This window comes from Citrus sinensis, chromosome 9, assembly GCF_022201045.2.
Source record: "Citrus sinensis cultivar Valencia sweet orange chromosome 9, DVS_A1.0, whole genome shotgun sequence".
NCBI lineage: Eukaryota > Viridiplantae > Streptophyta > Magnoliopsida > Sapindales > Rutaceae > Citrus > Citrus sinensis.
Window position 1 is genome coordinate 21,435,360 of NC_068564.1, and position 19,804 is coordinate 21,455,163.

Genomic DNA, 19,804 nt, shown 5'->3' on the forward strand with positions numbered 1-19,804 from the left:
AATAGATCGAGTCTCCTCATTTGCGAATTTATAATGAAAATTTCCTTCTACAGGAGTGGATATTTTCAAACTATGTTTGGTAGGTATTCGGTTGTCTCTAGTACATAAAATTTATGAATTCAGACTTGTAGTAACCTCCTAATTACATGGTTATAATTAGTAAATCTATTATTATTATATATTTACTAATAGAATCCTGGATCATAAAAATTAATATATTAACCCATGACACGTCATTAATGGCGTGTGGAATGAAGTCAAAAATTTCTTTTTTTGTTTATAAAATTTAAAATTAAAAGATAATTACTTTTTCCCAAATTACATGTACTAAAATCATAAAAATACTCTTATTTGCCTATTGATGATTAGTTAAGTTGTAAAAATATGCTTATGACTATATTTCATCGCCAACCTTATTTTAAATATCCGATTTCACCCAGTTAACTCCTAAATCAAATAAATTTGAACCTTTATTTTCTTCATTAGTCATCTATCTTTTATCATCCATAATCCATTATTATTTGTACCCAAACTTTAACCATCAATGAAAAAAAATCATCCGTATTAATTTTGCATTAAAAAATATCGATTAATAAAATCAAAAGTTGTTTAACAACGGTGACCACTACATCTTAAAGAGTAATGATATAGTCACAAATTTTTGTGCAAACTTATCTTGTACAAACTGATGTGACATTAATTCATTGGTTGAATTAATATATCTCTTGGCTCACATGATTTATTTATATTATTTTATATTTTCATTCAACCAATGAATTAATACTATATCAATTTATACAAGATAAATTTATATAAAAATTTATAACTGTATCATCACTTTACCTTAATACACTACCAATTGACTCGAAAAACGCAATTTTAGCAACGCACGTTAAATGTCATCTAGGCTTCTCATTTTAAAATATGGGCCGAGTGCGAAGCATGACGGCCCAAATTTTAAACCAGCTGGGCCTGGCTAAGATGGTTTAGTTCCCTATTTCCGTATCCACGTTTTGAAACGACACCGCATCCACCTCCTGGACGACCGGATAAAGTACAACTGTACAAGATAAAAAGTTAAAAACGAAAATACTGAAGGACATAAATGTCAATTTGATAACCAGAAACCCGATTCTAGGGCTCGAAAGTTCGTTGAATCTCTGGCGGGAAGAATCCGAAAAGTTACACAGAAATTAAACGAAATCAGCTGCAGTGAATCCTGAAATCCCCTAAATTATTCACCGAACATGTCATTTCTCGATGAGTTTCAAGCCAGTAAGCTCTCTAATTTTATCTGTTTTATTTAATGATAGAAACCCTAATTTAAGATGCTTCTGTATGACACAATCATTATCCAATTTTAAGATGAAATTGTTTGAAATTTAGGCCTTTTTCGCTTTTTTTTTCTATGTATTCTTCAGCAATCATATAGTTTGCACAAAGAAAAGGGGTATCTTTATGATAATTAAAAAGGCTAGTGACAAGGTTTTAATTTGATCAGCTATATGTATTGAAGTATATATTGCTCAGTGTACAGTAGTAGAAGTAAAGAACATCAGCCCTAATGATTCACCTTTGAATTAGTTGTTCAAGTTTTTCAGACTTTGTGCTAGCTGGCGTAGACATTGAGACCACATTACATATAAACTTTCCGTTTAACTCTTGGCTTGATGCTTTTTTTTTGTAGATCTGGAATCATTGCCAAATATTCTTCAAAAAAAGTATGCGTTGCTAAGAGATCTTGATAAAAGTTTACAAGGTTTGCTTTCTGATAACTATCTATTCTAGTGCATTAAGAAGCATGGACGTATTTGATATTGTTGTTTTTGTGATCAATATAATCTGACTTCAGGCTTTCCAACAACCTTTGCAATCTTGTCTCTTTTAATTCCTGCCCTCTGGAAGGAGAAGGAATGGAGCAGAATTAGGGTATTGGAAGTTAGAGGTTTTCTTAGTTTATTATCTTATCATTCTTAGATCTGGTGTCAACTTTGTCATTGGCTTAGGTAGTGATGTAGCTATTATAGGGATCCTATTGTGACCAAGAGCTAGAAGAAATTGACAGTAGCCACTAGTTTAATGTAAGTAAACTTGAAGTGATCTCCACAAAAACATCTCCAGATGAATCACTAGTGATTTTATATCCTTCTGTGTAACAGCTGCGGTCTCAATGCCCTTATAAACTTGTGTGATGAGTTTCACAGATTCTAGGACAGGCAAGCTTAATTAGTAGGATTGGAACAATCAAAGTACTAACACTCACCCTACCCTCCCATGCCATTTATAGTCTGCCATCCCTGCAGAAAGAAGTATGTTTAAAAGGTTTCAAGTCTTTTTGCTTACGTTTATGGACATATTTTTTCCTCCTTTGGTCTGGGATGCTCAAATACAGTGTTTTTTTGTACATACACTGGCAGAAATCCAAAGACAAAATGAACAAAGATGTGAACAAGAAATAGAGGATCTTATGCGGGAAATTAGGGCTGGGAATATTACTCCAAATACTTCACTTATCAGATTCTCCGATGATGCCCTTGATGAGCAAAAGCATAGCATCAGGATTGCAGATGAAAAGGTTGCCTTGGCTGTTCAGGCTTATGATTTGGTATGTCATATGTGGATTGTTTGCATTAACATTTGATGGCTGCACATTACTTATTTCTCAGACTGTTTGGAGTTTACTCTCAAAGTAATCTCTTTGCACAGCAGCTGATGAGATTTTTGAATGATCAAAGAACAATTGCATTGCATTCACATTACTGACTGGGTGAATATTACACTCATCAAAAATATTATTCATTTATTTTTCTAATGAGGTTGTGGAAATGCATGGAAATTCAATAACGGTTTTGTTTAATTATCAAACAATACTATTGTTAATATGCCATGATTATGGGTATGAGACAATATACTACTTTGTCATAGATGTACCATGTTATTATTAGCCACAAGTTCTGTTTGATATACATTATCTGATTATTCCATGCACATAGAAGCTCAAACATATGAATCAATCTTTGGTTGGTTGTTGCTAATTGTGTATGAACTACACGTTTCAGGTAGATACCCACATACAGCAACTAGATCAATATCTGAAGAATTTCGATGAAGAGCTTCGACGTGGTACTTTCCATTTCCACAATTTTTACCCGTTCAGTACATAGGTTTATGCTTTGACCTTTTTTTTTTTTAGGTAAATAGTATCTCTATCTGGATTATGTGTTTGCTAAGTGTTTCGTGTTCACACGGTTCTTGGCAGAAAGAGATAGTGTTGCTACAACTGCATCACCTGCTCCAAGTCTCGATGGTAGCACAAAATCCGGAAGGAGCAGTGAGGGTGGTAGAGGAGGGCGTAAAAAGTATCTTCCTATCCTACATATGCTTATTATAGTTTCCATATGAAGTATTTAAAATTACCCATAGCCTTATGATCTTAATTTTTTCCAGTCATCTCTAGAGCTCTTCTTTTTCCTTGAATGTTGATTGCATTAACTTTATTTAGTTCTGTCTGAATTTGATGTTCAACCGCTTTGGCGTTGGCTAAGCAGAATGGATCTCCTATTGGAGATTGGATTCTGTACATAATTGAGTTTCATTTAGAATGTGAGAATGGAGTGCATGTTCTCTTATGGTAACAAGATTGAATAGAGATCATTAAGAAAGCTGGACAACCCTACAGAAGAGCATGTGAGAAACTGGACTTGGAAGAATATTGAATATGATCCACTTCGATAGGACTCATTTTCTTCTGCACATGTTATTGAGAGTTAGAAATTTGAAGATATTTTCTCCCCTAATTGAGATATGATTCGAAATTATTGAGGAGAGAGTGGGTTTCTTCTAACTGTGAAAGCACAATGGATACGATATAGAGTAAGCCAAAGGGACCTAGAAACAGAGCATGTGAGTGGACTGAGGAGAAAAATTACTCAGTATAATATTACTTTGTTAGGGCTCTGTGTGAATCAACTTCTATCCGTCATGGAGGCTAAGGATAGCTATTAGCCTATTAGCAGCTCTTGGGAAGATAATAGTCAATTTTGACAAAACAGAAAAGTTTGACAGCAAGAAAAATAGATGGTCTATTCTACTTTCAACGGTTGTTACTTATATATGTTATTTTTATTAGCTTGTCACCTATTGTTCGATCATAGCTATCTGATACTTGTCTGAAACAAAGAGAATGATATGTTTGTACCCATATGAGAGAAGGGAGAAATATCAAGTAGAAACAAATGTTTCTTTTCTAGATAACCTATGTTTTATTTCAAATATGGGCTTGTTCATGGAAGAAGAAGAAGAAGAAGAAGAAATGTATTTCCAAGCTGATCTTTAACCCTACATCTGCAGAACACGCCTGGCAACAGCAGCAGCCGCTGCAGCAGCGGCAGTGACAGAAGCAGCAGCAACACCAGTTGCAAATCCTACTGGTATGGAGTTAGATTTACCCGTGGATCCAAATGAACCCACATACTGTGTCTGCAACCAAGTCAGCTATGGAGAGATGGTTGCATGCGATAACCCCAACGTATGTGATTGAATCCTCAGATAAGTAATCTCTAATACATCTTCTTTTATGTAATATCCATCTGACGAAAGTGTCTGTTTTTGTCTTGACAGTGCAAGATAGAATGGTTCCACTTTGGCTGTGTTGGTTTGAAAGAACAGCCTAAAGGGAAATGGTATTGTCCAGACTGTGCAGCTTTGAAAAACCGTCGCAAAGGCAGATGATGCCTGACTATTCCATATGCATTTGTACATCCTAGATGTGAAAATAAAACGTGTTACAGGAACTATGTTTGTTTTGTTAACCAACTCATGATGTAGGATGATGCATCTCTTTTGTTTCTTAGCTATTTAGTGTGTGATTCATGTTAATCTGTTCAGGCTAACTATTTAATGATTTAGGACTCATCTGCTTTTCTTGTTACTATGATGTCGCTGGTGAAATGATGCACCCCATTTATATGAATTTCATTTTTTTCCTTTTTTTTCCCCACCTAAAGTGAAAATATGCCAATGCATGAGCAATTGAGATTTAGACATGGCTTCATAAAAGCAATTGGAACTGCACATTAAAAGATGCTATAGGATTATTTATTATAACCCACCAATAAAAATTGAATTGTATTCGTAAACAAGTCACTTGAAACAAATTGAAATTGGACGTTTGCATATTCCCCTAATTATTTACATTGTGATCTAATCCAAAAAGGGAAAATAAGAACTAATAAGATAATAAATATTAGATTGCATTTTCAAGCCCCAAATATGCAAGGAAGATGTATTTTATTTCAAAATAAAATACAGTTCAATTAAAAACCAACCAATCATCCAAGGATCAATCAGCAATGTTTTATCCTAAATTGCCAAACGACCTAAATGCCTACCTCTCACTATGATTACAAGGATGCCTTATGATTGACACAATTGAGACTCATTAAGCTGGCCACAAAATCCTAACATTCAGATTGTATGTTGATTATGGAACCCCCGGAAAAAAAAAAAAAAAAAAAGGGACAATCAGTTAAGCATTCTACTGGGATTTCAATAGTCCATGCCGCCCATTCCGCCCATGCCACCCATGCCTCCCGGAGCTTCCTTCTCCTCCTTAGGCAGCTCAACAACAATAGCTTCAGTTGTGGTCATTAAAGATGATACACTGCAAGAAAAGGTAACATAACAAAATTACCACCCACAGACATTTCCATAATGCAACAATTATATTGGATTAAAAATAAAAATAAAAATAATAATAATACTCTAAAAAGGAGCTAGCTTCTTATGCTTACCTTGCAGCATCAACCAAAGCAGTTCTGATTACTTTCAATGGATCAATAATTCCAGACTTGACCATATCAACATACTCACCTGAATATAAAAAGATACAAGTCAGAGTGTACATTGGGGGAAAGAGGTTGAAGAGAGATGAGAAGAAAATTCTCCAGTACTGACCTTTGGCGGCATCATACCCAAGGTCAGTGTTGTCCTGCTCCAATAGCTTACCAACCACAACAGCCCCCTCAACTCCTGCATTAGCAGCAATTGTGTGCACTGGTGTCTGCAAATGAAAATTACATTTTTAATTTATTAGATCACAACACTGCAATAGGAAATCATAAACTTCCCAGTAGTGGAAGAGTATGCAACCAGTCAGCTGAGTCACTTAAGATTTTCTTTGTAGGATGAAGTGAGCAAGTTCATATAATTAGCTAAATTAATATGACAATGACCATATACTTTAAAAGCCATTACAAGGCCACATAACATATCTAGAAAAGGCAGATAGGATACAAACCTTTAGAGCATTCTGAATAATCTGAACACCAATCTTCTGGTCAAAGTTAGCAGTGGACAGCTTTTCCAACTCTTTTGCCGCATATAGAAGGGCAACACCACCACCTGCAAGCAAATTAGTGAAGAATGAAAAGATTGTCCACAGATAAGATTTTACCAATATTAATAGTATCTTAGGAAGAAGAGAACACAGAAACTCACCTGGCACAATACCCTCTTCTACAGCTGCCTTCGTCGCATTCAAAGCATCAGTAACTCTATCTTTCTTCTCACCAACTTCAGCTTCACTAGCTCCTCCAATCTGCAAAAAGTAAATTTCCGCTATGGTCAACTCTTACTCTAAGCTCAACGATGTTAAAAGGTTTTCAAAAAGGTTCCAGGAACCTATACAACTATTTAAGAGAATTCAGCAAGACCAGGCAAGCCCAGTCTGTATTTTTGCATTATAAGTTGATGGGATATCGAATGTAGGCAACGGGCTATATAAAACCACAGCAGACCTTCAACACAGCAACACCACCAGAAAGCTTTGCCAATCTTTCTTGCAACTTCTCCTTGTCATAATCAGAAGTGCTGTTCTCAATCGCAGACCTAATCTGTTATAACAAAAAAAACCACAGCAAATGACTTCAGACTCATTAATCAAGTTTGAATTCCAAAAGATCAGTGTCAGTTATTTTTGTTATTTCCGTATCAGCATAAGTTCAAAAATGAATGAGAATATAATTCAACTGGAAACGACACATACCTGTTCACATCTTTCTTCAATGGACTTCTTATCACCAGCACCGTCCAGAATGACAGTGTCATCCTTCGATATTGTAACCTACATGACATAAATTACACGTTAAAGACATATGTGTTAAAAATGCAAGCCAAAAGCATTACACTATGCCAACCTGCAATCTTGAAAAGAAAACAAAAATATATTCAAGTGTGACAACTTGACAAGATGACTCATTAATGGAAATATGATGTACACAATAACAGGAAAAATATTAAAAAGCTAGAGTGCACATGACATCTCACCAATGGCATTTGAACTTACCTTTTTGCAAGTGCCGAGCATATCCAGATTCACTTTCTCAAGGTCCATGCCGAGCTCTTCAGTTATCAGCTACAATACACAAAAACATGTACCCTGGAGGGTCATGCCACATACAATACCATTGACACTAAATTTACATATTTGGGAGAATTAACTTACATCACCACCAGTGAGAACAGCCAGATCCTGCATATTGGCCTTCCTGTTCTCTCCAAACCCAGGGGCCTTGATGGCACATACCTATGCAGTAAAAGATGCAGATAAGATCAGAAACTAACGACTGAAAATTTAATTGAAGAGAAAATTGAGTATCTAAAAGACGAAAGCAATGAAAAAATAGCAATAAATGAACCTTGATTCCAGCGCGAAGCTTATTCAAAATAAGAGTCGCTAGCGCTTCACTTTCAACATCTTCAGCAACAATCAATAAGGGCCTTTGTCTCTGAACAAAGATAAGAAGAAATTGGTCAATTTGAGAACCAGTCACAAAAAAAATTCACTATTATCATTTGCATATAGCCAGAGATATTGACAGACTGACAAAACACATACCTTCAATGCCAGCTCTAATACCCTCACAACAGCAGTTAGATTTGAGATTTTCTTCTCGTGGACAAGAATGAGAGGATCTTCTAATTCCTGAAAAACACCCAGGGAAAATTGTGACTAAAAGAAGCAGCTACTCAACAATTAGTCATACAGGAGCAACTGCTTACACATTTTTGATTTTTCTGGTTGGTTATGAAATAAGGAGATATATAACCCCTGTCAAGCTTCATTCCTTCAACAACTTCCAACTCATTATATAATGTCTTCCCATCCTGCAATAGTTTGTCACAAAGCATAAGACCAAACATCATCGAAATGTCATAGCAATAAAAAGCCCAGTAAGCATGGATAAGAAATTGCCACAGTAGAAAATATTGAAAATTTTCATCTGAAAATTTTCCTAAATAATGAAAAATAACTTCTTAGCAAGCACTAGGAAGAAATTTTAAGCAGGGAAACAGATTATATATAAAAACTACGGAAACGAATAATATATAAAAATTAACTTACTTGTATGGTGATTACTCCTTCTTTGCCGACCTTCTCCATGGCCTTTGCAATTAACTCGCCAATTTCTCTCTCTCCATTTGCTGATATTGTCCCCACCTGTCAAATTAATAGTAGAATGTCAGATGAATCTCAAAGCATTGATAGCGCAAAAGTAATCAGCTTGCATTAAGATTTGAAAGAACAAGCCAATAAGCACACCTGTGCTATCTCCTCAGATGTGCTGATCATTCTGGCTCTGCTTTTCAAGTTAGTTACCACGGCATCAACTGCCATAGTGATACCACGTCGAAGATCCATTGCGTTCATACCCGCAGCAACTGACTTGCAGCCTTCTGTAAATATTGCTCGGGTAAGAACTGTTGCACAGGTAGTTCCTGCGTTCACATTAAAAAGTTCACACTGCTTAACAAAATACAGTATCGCATGGAGATAATGACACTCTAATCAAGTAAGCCACAGGAAAAGCCTTAAAATAAAACTAGTTCTGGTTATTGAAAGCTTACCATCACCAGCAACATCATTGGTGGCATTAGCAACTTGCTTCACAAGGCTAGCACCAATGTTCTTGACTTTATCTTTGAATTCAATGCTCTTTGCAACAGTAACACCATCTTTTGTCACCTTGGGAGCACCCCAGCTTTGTTCAATGACCACATTACGCCCCTTTGGGACAGAAAAACAAAAGATAAACCATCATTAGTCTGCCTACTCGCTCAACTTCCAAAACAGAAGAAGAAACATATACAAACAGATAATGCGAGAAGCAAAGATGTTATTGATTTTTCTTTTTGTCTCTATATGGACGTTTACTTTCTTCTTTTGTCCTAGATAAATGCATAGTTAGGAACAAAAGAGTTAAGTCCCATAACAGCCTCTTCTAGAAAAAAAACTAGTGGTTGCAGATAGAGAACCTTAGGTCCCATGGTGACTTTGACCGCATCGGCGAGCTCTTCAACACCCTTCAGCATCAAAGCTCGAGCTTCAACCCCAAATCTAATGTCTTTGGCAGCATAGTTTCTGGACCAACTCAATCTATTTCCAATCTAATAACATAAAATTTCATATATACATCAATACAAACGTCACAGTGCAGAATACTTAAAAATAAATAAACATATATACACACACACACAACCAAAGACAAACCAATAGTACAAATTTGGGAATGCCTCCAACTAAAGAGAAAAGCCACTTCAAACAAAAAGAAAACCTTTTGCGGAAAAAAAATTGAAATTTGATAAGTACTTTTCTAAGAAGTGCTATTTCAAAAAGCACTTCAGGTACTTAGATTGGAAACCCAAAGGCTTTTTACAAAAGCAGTCCCAAACGAAGCCTGTTTAAACAATTCAAAAAATCAAAAATTTTACCTGCTGGGTACTGTTCCTAGCGATCCTGCGAGCCGAAAAAGAAATAAAAATCAGAACTTTCAAAGCAAATCAAATGTCGTTACGGATTCTAACTAGAACCCACTAAAGAGAATGGGCTGAATGGCATAAATCTTGTAATCACAGTGATGCTGTTGTTGTTGTTGTATGTTACCTTGCTTTGGAAGCGAGGCTTGAAGCGAAACGATACATAGTGGCAGTTTCGTAAAATTGCAGAGAAGAGGAAGCCGAGAGTAACAGTCTAGTGGCAGAGATAGAAGGAGAGGCGACACAGAGCAAGCGAAGAGAGGAAGGATGATAGTGCTTTGCTTTTAAAGAGAAGAGAAGACTCTAGAACCCAATATCCAACAGCAGCTTCTAGTTTTAGTTTCTCGCTAGGGTTTAGGGTTTTGTGCTTTTTTTAATTTCTATTTTTTTTTTTCAAAATCTCTTATTTATTTTTCAAATCAAACGGACGTGATTGAAGGGTTTTACGTTTGTGTAATGAGCTTGCCGGATCCAATTATCACCCGGATAAAATCAAGTCGACCCCACCAGCTTCAAATGGGTTCATTTGCAATTTCTTTTGTTTTACAGAAAAAATAAAAATAAATGTCTTCAGAAAAAAAATATTCTACAAAAATGTCCAAGATTTCTAATGGATTTTGAGATCTAAAGTAAAAATTTTATATTAATTCAAACAAATCAATTTTTTATATGTTATTTTTCTTTTTTTAATCTATCACAGCTATGAATTGATAACACTGTAATTATTTGAAAAGTTGATGAACTTGGCAATATATTTATTTGGTTTCTAATGGATATGATTATTTTACACTCTAAAAACTACGTTGTACACTCACCTCTCAAACTTAAAAAAATTATTCTAATGTTATATACTCATTAAAATACTAAAAAGAAAATTTTCAAGAAATTTAGACATATACTTGCAACACAAATCAAGCCAAAATTTACACATACTTTACTCAGGTAATAAGTTTTTAAAGATGCCTTTTAACTCCTATCAAATTCTAAGTTCGTCATTTTAATTTTTCTATTCTGTGTAATAGATTCATCTATTTTAATAAAACCGAGGAGAATTTTCCAAAAAATAAAAAAGGAAAAAGAAAAGGATAGAGGCATGGAAAAGCATTTTGTTGTGGGGGGGTTAATATTATAGCAATACATTTGTATGCTAGTTGAAGAATAATCAAATATTGCACAGCGATTTAAATGTTTATGCATTAACTTTTGTTCCCAATTGCGAATGAATTGATTTTAAAAAATGAATGGATTAATTAGTGTATTAATAATTGGATGAGTATTTAGAGTGCTTAATTATATTACATAGACCGATAATAAATATTTCTTAATAATACACATCAAAAGTATTTTTATAATAAATAAATTTATTGAAATAAGAGTGTTCAAAAGAATTTTTATTGTGTAAATAACTCCACTCTTATTTTTCGAATTGAATTGAACAAGATATAATTACTTTTTAGCTAAGAATAAAATTAAAATAGAACAATTAGACATAACATACAATCGTTTTTATTATATAACTCAACTTAGTAAATCCATTTTTTTCTCGGAAAGTTTAAGTTGAGCTTGACTTCTTGTCACGAGGTGTGAGGAGATTGTTTATGAACATAATTGAATTTTCTTACTTTGTTGTTAACTAAAATTAATTTTTTTTTAAATAAAGCTATTAGTTTAATTCTGAAATCACACAATCTATCATCCATGAGCTAACTTGACATGCACCGATGCACGTAATAGATAAACCAAATGCAACCCCTCCTCTGCCTTAGCCCTCGTTTTGGGATTAAAAAGTTAAATTAAAACTTTCAAATGGTTTACTTAATTTTGCTAGCAACTTTTCTTTTTTAATTCTTTTTTGAAAAGAAATACCAATTCATTAACATAAATAAGGTTATAAAGAATTAGACACTTTCATAGATAGCTCTTCTCTTTGAACACTAAAAACAAACAACTAATTGGACATGGCCAAACTAGAGGTGGCAAAAATACCCGCCCGGTCCGGACCTGGACCGTACCCGGGCGTTGCGGGCCGGGTAATACCCGGCCCGGGTATGAAGCCGGGTCAGTCTTGGGCATCACATGATAAACCCGGATTTTATTAAAAAAAATTATAAAATATATATTATTTTAAATATTTTATATTTATTTGACTTATTTATTATACATATATAAAGTTTTAAACACTTAAAGTTTATATTTTCATGTCAAATTTTATTGAAATAAATTTAAAACTTATAAAATTACCAAAAAATAAAAAATATATACACATAAAATATTAAAAAATATATACACATAAATTATTAAAAAATATAAAATCCGGGTACCCGGATTAAAACCCGGCCCGAACCCGGACCCGGACCGGTTGCATCCGGGCAGGGTCCGGTCATGGCAATACCCGGACCCGGCCCGGGGTTTTGCCATCTCTAGGCCAAACTGCTGCCCGTTAACCATCGAGGCATCCACACATAATAAGGCATTATGCTGAACGCCATCATCAAACAATGGTGACGCTAGGGTTATTTTTGGTGCTAAGGTGATTGACATGCGTCGAATATGTGTACTCTAGATAAAATAGAGTATGATAATTTTTTATGCAAAAAATTATGACTGTTGGAGGATAATACTTTATTCATGATGGAGTAATTCTCATGTGAGTGTAATTTTGGTAGAGTAAAGAAGGTGAAAAATACATGGTCGTGTGGATATATAGTAAATCATGTTGTCACCTAATTGAAAAACTCATCAATGTAGAAATTGTTAAAAAATATGTCTTATTTTTTAATAAAGATTTCTTAGGATATTTTCTTCTATAATAGAATTTATATTTAAAAAATAAGTAGTTTCTCGTTTGGACTTGACTTATTCAAGAATGAGTATAACTAATATTAAAACAAAATGAATACTCCTCTTATAAGAAATAATCACAATCACTATACATAAGGATATTGAGTTCACTTGTTTGCATAACACAACAATCAATTTTTTATAAGTAGACAGTTTTTACTGTGAGAGAAACGGTAGATCTATTCAGGAATTAGATGCGTTGTTGTAGTTTTGAGTGCAAGGAAAAATGCTAGAGTGCTTATAATAATTTTTCACATAATAAATTTTTCTCTCATCATCTTTTGGTGACCCTAGCTTTTTCCGATATAGGAGTTTTTTTTGTGTAAATTCGTGTATTGTGTAATTGATTTTATTATCCCTCCATTTTCTATTTATTATTTGTTTGATATTTTTACTTGAAAGGACTTAGGTGAGCTAAAAATTTTATAATAGCTAGAAAATAGAATTCAAAAGAGATTAAATTTTTGGGAAATTATCAATCGTATACCATTGGTTTACTCCGTTATCAAATTTACTACAACACTTTCAGGGTATATCAGTCGTCCACCATAAGTTGTCAAAATGTATATGTTGTCTACAAAATTGTTAGTTACCGTTTAAATATGATAATGTTAAAAGGGTAATATGGTCTTTTTATATAATACAAGTGATAATTTAAGGATATATAAGTAATAATAAAATATTTTAATGGTATATAAATGATAGTTTTCAAGGGTAAAATCATCAATTCGCTAGAGTTCTGTTAACTTTAAAACGATATTTAATAGTTTAGTGGTTGACGGAAAACTTTTGTCAATTTAGGGTGGACGACTAATACACCCTTAAAGTGTTGTATTCTTTTTTATTAAATCACAAATTTAGAATATATGAATGATAATTTCACTAAATTGTTTTACCACTATAAATGTAAATACGAAATAAACACATACAAATATCAATTTTTTTAGGTCAATACCAATTACCAGATACAAGTTTTGCGGGGATAATAATGCTAGAATTCAAAAATTGAGGAAAAAAATGTTGATGTTTAAACACAAGATTACCTTTACAACCAATACACTTAAGCCCCAATAATGTGATTGTCATCGATCTGGATGAACCGGGTTGAACTGATTTAGGTACAAACCTGGGTTGGTTCGGTTATCCCTTTGCTTTGTTTGTTTTAAATGAGCGAACAAAAACGCGAAGGACGGGTGGGCAGAACCGAACCAAACCCTAAAAACCGATTTGATTCGCCTTTTGTTTCGGATCGGTATATTCTAATTAAAAATACCAAACAGTTTAATTTAATCCGAAAGTAAAACTCGGTTCGATGTTTGGTTTAAAATTCAGACCGGAGCCGACCGATTTCCAACGGTATATTTATAATTTTGAAATACTATATAGACATACAGTTATGTCACATCTTTGAACCCTAATTTATAGTTTCTACGCAGCAATCTATCGAATTGCTGCCGCTGTCGATAACAAAACCTTTGCCGCTGCCGTGCCGCCTTTCTTCGCTGCCGCTGCCGATTCCTTGTGGCCTTGCTGTTGCCTGTAAATAACTGTTATTGCTTTTTCTGGCTTCACGATCTAGCGGCCATCGCTGTTTCCTTCAAGTCTACTGCTGCTGCCGCTTCCTTCTGGCCCTGTTGTGATCACTGCCGCTGCCGCCGCCTTCAAGGTTGTTGACTCTGTTGTGGGCACTGGTCGCCGAACTCTCTGAGTCCCTCACTGCGTATTGCAGCTTGCAGGTACTTTGATTTCATTTCATTTCGTAATTTTAACTGGAGTGCATTATATTAATAGATTAAAATCACCCTGCAACGCCGCAACATTATTTTTCTTTCTGTTTTTGTTTTTATACACTCTCATTTTTGCCGATAACTGTTTTTGCAACGTAATTATGCATGTAAATATATGCTGTCAATTTTTTATGTTTAGTTTTTCTACATAGATAATTGAGTGTGTAATTGTGTTCTGTGCATTCAATAAAAATAGTGAAAAAAATATGTATTTGTTGTTGCAGAGAGGAGATTTCCCAGCTTTTAATTGCAGAACCCTTACTTCTATATGTTACTGTACCGTTAAGCAGAACCGTTGCTGAACCGATCCAAAACCATCAGTTCCAGTTTGGTTTATTGTTTTATTTCAGTGATATTGAACCGAACCGAAAACTTTGGTTTTCTCCAATACCGAACTGTACCAAAGTGCACCCCTAGCGAAGGTCCAAAACTCACTGAAAATGCTACCAAAACACAATATTTTGAAGCTGTTGTCACAATCCCATTTACAAAAGCATGCCAAAATCTATTATTTATGTTACTTATCATGCAATCCTCTTTGTACCACTGCCGAGTCACCCAGCAGCACTGAGTCACCTTCGCTACCGAGTTGGATAAAATTCTTTGACAGCCAAAGCCCAGATGAGGATTTTGTCATCCCTTCACTTGCCGGTTGGGTTGAGAGTCACAGACTGAATGAAAAAAGCAGAATTTCCAGCCGTGTACTGAGTGAAAACCATGAAACTGATGTTGATAAAATTAGCAAAATACTCAGTAAGCAGTACCAATCACCTGATAAAGTTGTTGAAGCTTTAAAGGGGTGTGGCGTGAGTGTATCAAACAGCTTGGTTGAGCAAACATTGAGGAGATTTAGCAATGACTTGACTCCAGCTTTTGGGTTCTTCACTTGGGCCAAAACACAAACAGGTTATATGCACACGCCAGAAATGTATAACACAATGGTTGATGTATTAGGAAAATCAAAGAAGTTTTGTCTTATGTGGGAATTAGTTAAAGAAATGGATGAGTTAAATAATGGGTATGTTTCATTGGCTACAATGAGTACCATTATGAGGAGGCTGGTAAGAGGTGGTAGGTATGATGATGCAGTTGAGGCTTTTAGAGGAATGAAAAAATATGGTGTCGAAAAGGATACAAGGGCCCTGAGTGTATTAATGGATACATTGGTAAAAGGGAACAGTGTTGAACATGCTTATAAAGTGTTTCTTGAGTTCAAGGATTGCATACCTTTGAGTTCTCAAATTTTTAATATTTTGATTCATGGATGGTGCAAAACTAGGAAGGTAGATGATGCTCAGAAAGCTATGAAAGAGATGTTTCAACAAGGATTTAGCCCGGATGTAGTTTCTTATACTTGTTTCATTGAGCATTACTGTCGCGAAAAGGATTTTCGCAAAGTTGATGATACTTTGAAAGAGATGCAAGAAAAAGGGTGCAAGCCAAGTGTTATTACCTATACCATTGTTATGCATGCATTAGGGAAAGCAAAGCAGATAAATGAAGCATTGAAGGTTTATGAGAAAATGAAAAGTGATGATTGCTTACCCGATACTTCGTTTTATAGTTCATTGATCTTCATTTTGAGTAAAGCAGGAAGGGTTAAGGATGCTAATGAGATATTTGAGGATATGAAAAAGCAGGGAGTAGTGCCGAATGTTTTGACTTATAATACCATGATTTCTTCTGCTTGTGCACGTTCAGAGGAGGAGAATGCATTAAAATTGCTTCAAAAGATGGAGGAGGATTTGTGCAAGCCCGATTGTGAGACTTATGCACCGTTATTGAAGATGTGCTGTCGTAAGAAGAGGATGAAGGTGCTTAACTTCTTGTTAACTCACATGTTTAAGAATGATGTGAGTATGGATGCTGGTACTTATGCGAGTTTGGTGCGTGGGCTAATTGAGAGCGGGAAACTTGAACTGGCTTGCTCATTTTTTGAAGAAATGGTATCAAAGGGAATAGTTCCTCATCATAACACATACAAGATGTTGGAGGAGAAACTTGAGAAGAAAAGGTTGGGGAATGCAAAGGAACGAATTGACAAGTTGTTGGCACATGCAAAAGAGCAAAAGACATTTTAACGTTTATTTTTAGAATTCTTGTTGAGGTATTACAGTTCAATTTGATTCTGATTGCTATTCGTTTCTTTAAGTTCTTCAGAGTTATTGGATACAATGTCATTTCTCGATGAATTTCAAGCCAGTAAGCTCTCTAATTTTATCTGTTTTATTTAATGATAGAAACTCTAATCTAAGCTGCTTCTGTTTGACACAATGATTATTCAATTTTAAGATGTAATTCTTTTAAATTTATGCCTTTTTTGTATTGTTTTATATGTAGTTTCAGTAATCATATAATTTGCACAAACAAAAAAGGTATCTTTATGATAATTAACAAGGCTAGTGCATCTTAAAAAGATTTTAATTTGATCAGCCATTTGTATTGGAGTATACATTGCTCAGTGTACACTAGTAGAAGTAAAGAACATTAGCCCTAATGATTCACCTTTGAATCAGTTGTTCAAGGTTTTGAGACTTTTTGCTAGCTGGCAAAGACATTGAGACCTCATTAGGTATAAATTTTCCGTTTAACTCTTGGCTTTAATGCTCTTTTTTTTTTTTGGGCAGCAGGTCTGGAATTGCTGCCAATATTCTTCAGAAAAAGTATGCATTGCTGAGAGATATTGATAAAAGTTTGCAAGGTTTGCTATCTGATAACAATGTATTTTAGTGCATTAAGAAGCGTGAATGTATTTGTTATTGTTGTTCTTGTGATCGATATGATTGGACTACAGCCTTTCCAACAAGCTTTACAATCTTGTCTTTTTTAATTCCTACCCTTGGAAGTATAAGGAATGCAGCAAAATTAGGGTATTGGAAGTTAGAGGTCTTTTTAGTTTATTATCTTATTATTCTTAGATCTGGCGTCAACTTTCTCATTATTTTAGTTAGTGCTATTATAGGGACCCTATTATGGATGAGAGCTAGAAGAAATTGACAGTGGCTAAGTACACTAAAGATAATCTCCATAAAAATATCACCAGATGAATCACCAGCGATTTCATATCCTTCTGTATAACATGCTTTGGTCTCAATGCCCTTATAAGCTTGTGATGAGTTGCACAGATTCTAGGTCAGGCATGCTTGATTAGTAAGATTGGAATAGTCAAAGTAGCAACACCCACCTTGCCCTACCATGCCATCTAGAGTCTGCCATTCTTGTAGAAAGAAGTATATCTGCTTTCCAGTGTTTATGCTTATGTTTATATACGTAATTTTTTCTCCTTTGGTCTGGGATTCTCAAATGTGGCGATGTTTTGTATTTACACTGGCAGAAATCCAAAGAGAAAATGAACAAAGATGTGAACAAGAAATAGAGGATCTTATGTGGGAAATTAGGGCTAGGAATATTACACCAAATACTTCACTTATGGCCTATGATTTGGTATGTCAGATGTGGATTCTTTGCATTGACATTTGATTGGTGCACATTACTTATTACTCTTGACTATTTGGAGATTACTCTCTGAGTAGTCTCTTTGCACAGCAGCTGATAAGATTTTTGAATAATCAAAGAATAATTGCATTTTATTCACATCACTCACTGGGTGAATATTACACTTATCAAAATCATTGTTCATCTATTTTTCTGATGAGGTTGTGGAAATGCATGGAAATTCAAGAGCAGTTTTGTTTAATTGCCAAACAATACTATTTGTTAATATGCCACGATTTTAGGTATGAGACAATGTACTACTTCATCATAGATGTAGCATGTTATTATCAGCCATGGGTTCTGTCTGATGTATGTTATGTGATTACTCCATACACATACAAGCTCAAACATATGAATTTGGTGGTCTTTATCTGGCTATCTTTGGTTGGTCGGTGCTAATTGTGTATACCCTTCACGTTTCAGGTAGACACACAAATACAACAACTAGATCAATACCTGAAGAATTTTGATGAAGAGCTTTGATGTGGTACTTTCCATTTCCACATTCTTTACCCGGTGCCTAGGCTTTTGCTGTGCCTTTTTTTTTTTAAAAAAAAGAAATGGTATCTCTATTTGGATCATGTGTTTGCTAAGTGTTTCATGTTCACATGGTTTTTGGCAGGAAGAGATGGTGTTGCTACAACTGCGTCACCTGCTTCAAGTCTTGATGGTAGCACAAAATCTGGAAGGAGTGGTGAGGGTGGTAGAGGAGGGCGAAAAAAGTATCTTCCTATCCTAAATATGCTTATTATATTTTCCATGTGAAGCATTTAAAATTACCCGTAGCCTAATGATTGTAATTTTTTCCTGTCATCTGTAGGAAGCTCTTCATTTTCGTCAAATGTTGATTGCATTAACTTTATTTTGTTCTGTCTGAACTTGATGTTCAACATCTTTGATGTTGGCTTCGTATCTAAGAGATGCTGATGAGAATGGATCTCCTATTGGAGATTTCTGTACGTGACTGAGTTTTGTTTAGAGTTTGAGCATAGAGCGGATGTCCTCTGATGGTAACAACACAGATAGATTGAGGGCATTAAGAAAGCAGAAGAACCCTACGGAAGAGCATTTGAGAAGGTGGACTTGTAAGAATATGAATATGATCCTCTTGGATAGGACTCAGTTTCTTCTGCAGATGTTGTCAAGAGTTGAGATTTGAAGATACCTTCTCCCCTAGTAGAAGATCCGGTTCGAAATTATTGAGGACACAGTGGGTTTCTTCCAACTGTAAGAATAAAAATAGAATGTACAATATAGAGCAAGCAAAAGGTACATAGAGCATGTGAGAGGGTTGAGGGGAAAAACTACTCAGTATAATATTTACTTTGTTAGTACTCTGTGTCAATCAATTTCTATCCTTCATGGAAGTTAAGGATAGCTAGCTATTAGCAGCTCTTGTGAAGGCAATAGTCAATTTTGACGAAACAGAACAGTTTGACAGCAAGATAAAAAATAGATAGTGTATTTGAATTTCAATGGTTGTTTATTTATATATGTTATTTTTATTAGCTTGTTACTCATTTTTCAAGCATATCCATCTGATATTTGTCTGAAACAAAGAGAATGATATGTTTGTATGTAAAAGAGAGGAGAGAAAAAAATGAATAGAAACAAATGTTTCTTTTCTAGATAACCTATATTTTTATTTCAAATACGAGCATTTTCGAGAAGAAGAAGAAGACATGTATTTCCAAGCTGATCTTTGACATGTCTTTAAGAAGAAGACATTTTCGTGGGATATCCCCAACCTATGTAATTGAATCCTCACATGTTACTTATCTCAAAAATAATTTCTTTCATGTGGTATCCCTCTGACGGGCGTCTGTTTTTTTGACTGTGCAAGATTGAATGGTTGCACTTTGGCT

At 34.8% G+C, this 19,804-nt stretch overlaps 3 protein-coding genes across 16 annotated transcripts; 2 read left to right on the forward strand and 1 right to left on the reverse strand.

The window, feature by feature from the left end:
• Window positions 1-1,093: 1,093 nt before the first annotated feature.
• On the forward strand, window positions 1,094-4,985 carry LOC102620689 (PHD finger protein ING1). Its single transcript, XM_006492088.4, has 7 exons — window positions 1,094-1,275; window positions 1,688-1,759; window positions 2,418-2,605; window positions 3,060-3,123; window positions 3,260-3,359; window positions 4,351-4,528; window positions 4,621-4,985. The coding sequence occupies exons 1-7, from the start codon at window positions 1,248-1,250 to the stop codon at window positions 4,729-4,731; spliced, it is 741 nt and encodes a 246-aa protein (XP_006492151.2). The 5' UTR covers window positions 1,094-1,247; the 3' UTR covers window positions 4,732-4,985.
• A 287-nt stretch (window positions 4,986-5,272) lies between these two features.
• LOC102620413 (chaperonin CPN60-2, mitochondrial) lies at window positions 5,273-10,155 on the reverse strand. The gene is made up of 18 exons (XM_006492087.4): window positions 9,944-10,155; window positions 9,772-9,796; window positions 9,316-9,447; window positions 8,908-9,067; window positions 8,603-8,778; window positions 8,405-8,500; window positions 8,062-8,166; window positions 7,898-7,984; window positions 7,698-7,787; window positions 7,505-7,585; window positions 7,346-7,414; window positions 7,046-7,123; window positions 6,798-6,893; window positions 6,499-6,598; window positions 6,299-6,402; window positions 5,956-6,061; window positions 5,793-5,871; window positions 5,273-5,662 (listed from the first exon to the last, which is right to left on the reverse strand). Exons 1-18 carry the CDS (start codon window positions 9,979-9,981, stop codon window positions 5,548-5,550), a joined length of 1,737 nt encoding a protein of 578 aa, XP_006492150.2. The 5' UTR covers window positions 9,982-10,155; the 3' UTR covers window positions 5,273-5,547.
• A 3,710-nt stretch (window positions 10,156-13,865) lies between these two features.
• On the forward strand, window positions 13,866-19,447 carry LOC102619666 (pentatricopeptide repeat-containing protein At3g22670, mitochondrial). Of its 14 annotated transcripts, none has more exons than XR_008052054.1 (7): window positions 13,866-14,013; window positions 14,094-14,393; window positions 14,669-16,551; window positions 17,075-17,145; window positions 18,363-18,426; window positions 18,562-18,661; window positions 18,760-19,447. XR_008052054.1 is itself a non-coding variant. In XM_006492086.4 (2 exons), the coding sequence occupies exon 2, from the start codon at window positions 14,885-14,887 to the stop codon at window positions 16,523-16,525; it is 1,641 nt and encodes a 546-aa protein (XP_006492149.2). In that variant the 5' UTR covers window positions 14,046-14,393; window positions 14,669-14,884; the 3' UTR covers window positions 16,526-16,650. The 14 variants fall into 14 exon arrangements, 1 of the variants encoding a protein (XP_006492149.2); XR_008052056.1 differs by lacking the exon at window positions 13,866-14,013 and adding an exon at window positions 17,779-17,888 and having other exon boundaries at window positions 14,046-14,393; window positions 14,669-16,646; window positions 17,072-17,145; XR_003062411.2 differs by lacking the exon at window positions 13,866-14,013 and adding an exon at window positions 17,779-17,888 and having other exon boundaries at window positions 14,046-14,393; window positions 14,669-16,646.
• Window positions 19,448-19,804: the final 357 nt, after the last annotated feature.

Bases quoted from the DNA above. Each gene is read 5' to 3' on its own strand.
- LOC102620689 (XM_006492088.4), top strand. From the start codon at position 1,248: ATGTCATTTCTCGATGAGTTTCAAGCCA. The intron at 1,276-1,687 runs GTAAGCTCTCTA...TTTTTTTTGTAG, and splicing joins TCTCGATGAGTTTCAAGCCA to ATCTGGAATCATTGCCAAAT. The intron at 4,529-4,620 runs GTATGTGATTGA...TTGTCTTGACAG, and splicing joins TTGCATGCGATAACCCCAAC to TGCAAGATAGAATGGTTCCA.
- LOC102620413 (XM_006492087.4), bottom strand. From the start codon at position 9,981: ATGTATCGTTTCGCTTCAAGCCTCGCTTCCAAAGCAAG. The intron at 8,501-8,602 runs GTGTGCTTATTG...TTAATTTGACAG, and splicing joins CATCTGAGGAGATAGCACAG to GTGGGGACAATATCAGCAAA. The intron at 6,894-7,045 runs GTATGTGTCGTT...TTGTTATAACAG, and splicing joins TTGAAGAAAGATGTGAACAG to ATTAGGTCTGCGATTGAGAA.
- LOC102619666 (XM_006492086.4), top strand. From the start codon at position 14,885: ATGCTACCAAAACACAATATTTTGAAGCTGTTGTCACAATCCCATTTA.